Below are 3,488 nucleotides of genomic sequence, written 5' to 3' on the forward strand. Positions count from 1 at the left end.
GTGGAGAGTCGGACGTTCATGTTTTCTGTTTCCGAGTGACCCCACAGGCAGGTGAAGGTGGGCCTGCCCCCCAGCCCAGGGGAGGACGGGGCTCGGAGGTGGGTGGGGCTCCAGCCAGGGACACCCCAGGACCGCCCAGAGGCCCAGCAGCAGTTCCAGTCTTGCTGTTGGGAGCACTCGGGAAGGGGCGTGATTCACACGGTGGGCGACCTGCACAGCGAGGGGCCCTTTGGGGGCTTCCCTGCATATTTCTTCGTCTGGGGACTTGGACGTGTGCTGGCATCACGCGGAAAGTCTCAGCAATGGAACCGGGGATGAGTACGGCTTTGACCCGGTCAAAGGCAGTGCGCGCACGCCCGGCCTCTGCGGGGGAGCTGGGCCCCCGGGCCAACACCTCGGATGCCACCGAGACATCAAAGGGAGGGTGCCACACCCACCGGGCCCTCCCCGCGCCCCCCCACGGGCCATGGGCAGAGGGACCGGGTGGCAAGCTGGAGCTCCTGCTGCGCCGTAATGAAGTCCCCTGTCTCGGACCCGGGGAGCCGGCCAGTCACGGCCTCCAGGCCCCACAGCCAGCCCTCAGTGGAGGGGCCGTCACGGGAGCCAGAGCTGGACCGTGGGGCCCAAGGGAACCAGAGAAAGATTTTCCTACCAACAGGAGGGGCCTCAGCCCTCTTCTTCCTGCATTTGGACGTTGTTCTTGAGAAGATGTCTGCATGGTGCTGTGTGGACCTTGGGACGACCCAGGGAGACATCGCCAACCCTCCAAAACGCGAAGTAGTCAGACAGAGCCCGCTGCTGCCTGACGTGGCCAACCTGCTGCAGACACCCTGGGAGGGCTGGTCGCAAACTCCGAACAAGGTGACCGATGTCCTCAGGGCCACAGTCTGACCTTCCCACCTGAAGCAAGCTAAGCCCGAGCTCTCGTTGGAGGTTATCAGGCTGGGGCCTTCTCAGAGCGGGACCAGTGGCCCTGACGTCCCAGGTGACCGCAGAGCTAGGGCTGGAGCAGCACGGTGAGCAGCGAGGCCCCGCTGGGGACCTCACGTGTCCAGGCACGACACCTCTGGTGGGCTCGGGACGGCACCTCAGATCCTGCTGGGGCCAGCTCCCCAGGCAGCTGGAACTGGGGGTCTCTCTGGCCAGGACAGCCCACGCTGGGAGGAGGGCATCCCCAGTCTGGGGCATGGGCGCAGATCGCAGTCCAGCCGTTACCATATCGGGGTTTTCTCCTAGGACCCTCCATGGACTCTCCCGTTGGCAGAGGGTGGGGAAGGGCGGGGCATCTGACCTGGCCCGGCAGGAAGGGGCTGCAAGACAGGCAGGCTAGACCCATGGGAGGGGCACGGCTCCCAGAAACACCCCCTCTCTGGACCTCACTGCCCAGGTCCTCCCCTCTGCCCCCCTGCTGCCCCTCCCCACGGAGCTGGCCTCACCCCTCTTCATTCTCCTTCCCACTCCTACCTGAGCAGCCCAGACCAGCCGCCACCCAAAATCCATGGATGCAGTTTTATCAAGTCGCCAGTGGTCTCCCGGGGGCCCATGGACGTCAGTCCACCCCACATCCCCCGGCCCACCTCTCAGTCCCTGCCCTGCTGGCCCAGAGCCCATCACCCTCACTGCAGCCCCTACACCGTCTGAGGAAGGCTTCCCCGCTCTTCCCAGACCCGACCTCTCCCTCCAAGAGTGTCCCGCAGGGTCTGGCCGCCCCCCAAGTCCGCCCCCCACCTACACAGGGACAGCCTCTGCCTGGGCTCAGCACCAGGACCAGCACAGGGCTGGTCAGTTCAGCCACTGCAGAACTGCATCAGGACCTGGGAGCTCACCAGCAAGAGGACGAGGGGCAAGGGACCAGGGGCTGGCTTCTCTGCCACGTCTGGCCACGCAGGCCACCTCAGGAAGCCAGAGAAGGGCAGGCTGGAACTCGGCCGTCCGCATCTTGTTGCCAAGGCAGACCCCAGAGAACAGACACCTCAGGCCACAAGCCTTCCAAACGCCCCCGGTTCCCAGACCTGCTGCAGCCAGAGCCCAGCTCTGTCATGAAAACAGTGGACGCCGGCCACAGGCCTCACTGCAGCCAGGGGCCCCTCGCATCCTCCACATCTGTCCAGATGCCCTCAGAGACCATCGGAAGGGCACACAGGAAACCAAGTCAGGATGGGGTGGGGACAGTGTCCTCGGCACTCAATGGCCTGGGGAGGCCAACGGAGGCAGAGATGGGAGGCAGTGACCAGTGCTGAGGGTTTACTTGGGAGTCTGACCAGTTCTCACTTCTGACACTGGACGCGGGGGCCTCACAGCAAAGCTGACCCCCCAAAATGTTCCCCAACCCAAGGGCCAGCAGGGGCTCCTCTGAGAACAGGCTTCCAGGGTAAGAGTCAAAACAGGCCACGGGGAGAGGGTGGCAGGAGCCTAGACTTGTCAGCCCCCCACGCACCCCTCAAAGCATCCCTGTTTCCACAGACTCACCAAGGACACACCACAGAGACCGGAGGGGACAGGATGGGCAACACTGAAGCTCACCCACTGCCCCCACCCCAGACCACACACTCCCAAGACTGCACCCACACCCTGCCCCACTACCCCCTGCCCCACTCGCAGGCTGGACCCCTTGCAGCCCCTCACGCTCTCCGGGCCTCGCCTGTGGCCTTTGCCGGGCAACTCCCCACTAGCACCTCCTCTGCACCACCTCCTCCTCCCCCTTCCCTCCCCCCCTCTACTTGCCAACACAGGAGGACAGAGCACCCCTGCTCCACAGCTGGGCTCCCCAGGCTCAGAGAGACACTGCCGAGGTTGTGGTCAGAGCGCGGGGCCGAGCGGTCACGTTGGAAGACAAGAGCAGTGTTGTAGCCGTGAGTAGTCCCTGCGTATCTGAGGACAGGGACTGTCCTCAAGCTGGGGGAGGCCAGACATTAGGGGAGCGGGGACCCACACCCTGCCAAGGGGGCCCAGCGACCAGCCAGCCAAGCCCTGACCAGCGGCTGGCGGAAGGGAGCTCGGACAGGACCCTGCTCTGCGCCCACTCCTCTGAACCCTTCTGGGAGCTGTGGGTTCTAGACACAGTCAGGCAACAGGGTGGTGGGCGTTGTCCCCCAGCAGGGACGCGAATGCATGAGCGCAGGCCTAGCCTCACGGTGCCATCAGCCAGGAATCTCACAAGGCGTCCTCAAACAGCCACGTCGACAGCCTGCTAACCCTGAGGCAAAGAGCCCCTTCCCCAAACGCTATGGAGACTGTCCCTGGCCGGGTGGGTGCCCAGGGCCACATCACAAGGGCTTGGTGCCAGGCAGAGGCAGGTCAGACAGCCTGAGGCGTCCCCTCTGCCCCACCAGGGCACCAAGCTACTGGGGCCACGCTGCTGTGGGCTCCATGGGTATCTGTCCCCACCAGGCCCAGGTGAGGTGGGGCCAGGCTCCGTGCTCCTGGCCTCAGCCTACGAGGTCCACCTGGGAGCAAAGCCGGCACCTGGTCCCACACCGCGCCCCCCC

General features: G+C 65.1%; 1 protein-coding gene across 1 annotated transcript in view; it reads left to right on the forward strand.

Annotated features, from left to right (window-relative positions):
• Positions 1-513: 513 nt before the first annotated feature.
• TMEM121 (transmembrane protein 121) overlaps positions 514-3,488 on the forward strand; it is a 4,070-nt gene continuing 1,095 nt past the window's right edge. Inside the window, exon 1 of the mRNA XM_040641235.1 lies at positions 514-861. Within this exon, the coding sequence (XP_040497169.1) occupies positions 514-861 (348 nt within the window). The remainder of the gene's footprint in view (positions 862-3,488) is intronic.

Source organism: Ursus maritimus, unplaced genomic scaffold (genome assembly GCF_017311325.1).
Source record: "Ursus maritimus isolate PB19 unplaced genomic scaffold, ASM1731132v1 scaffold_25, whole genome shotgun sequence".
Lineage (NCBI taxonomy): Eukaryota > Metazoa > Chordata > Mammalia > Carnivora > Ursidae > Ursus > Ursus maritimus.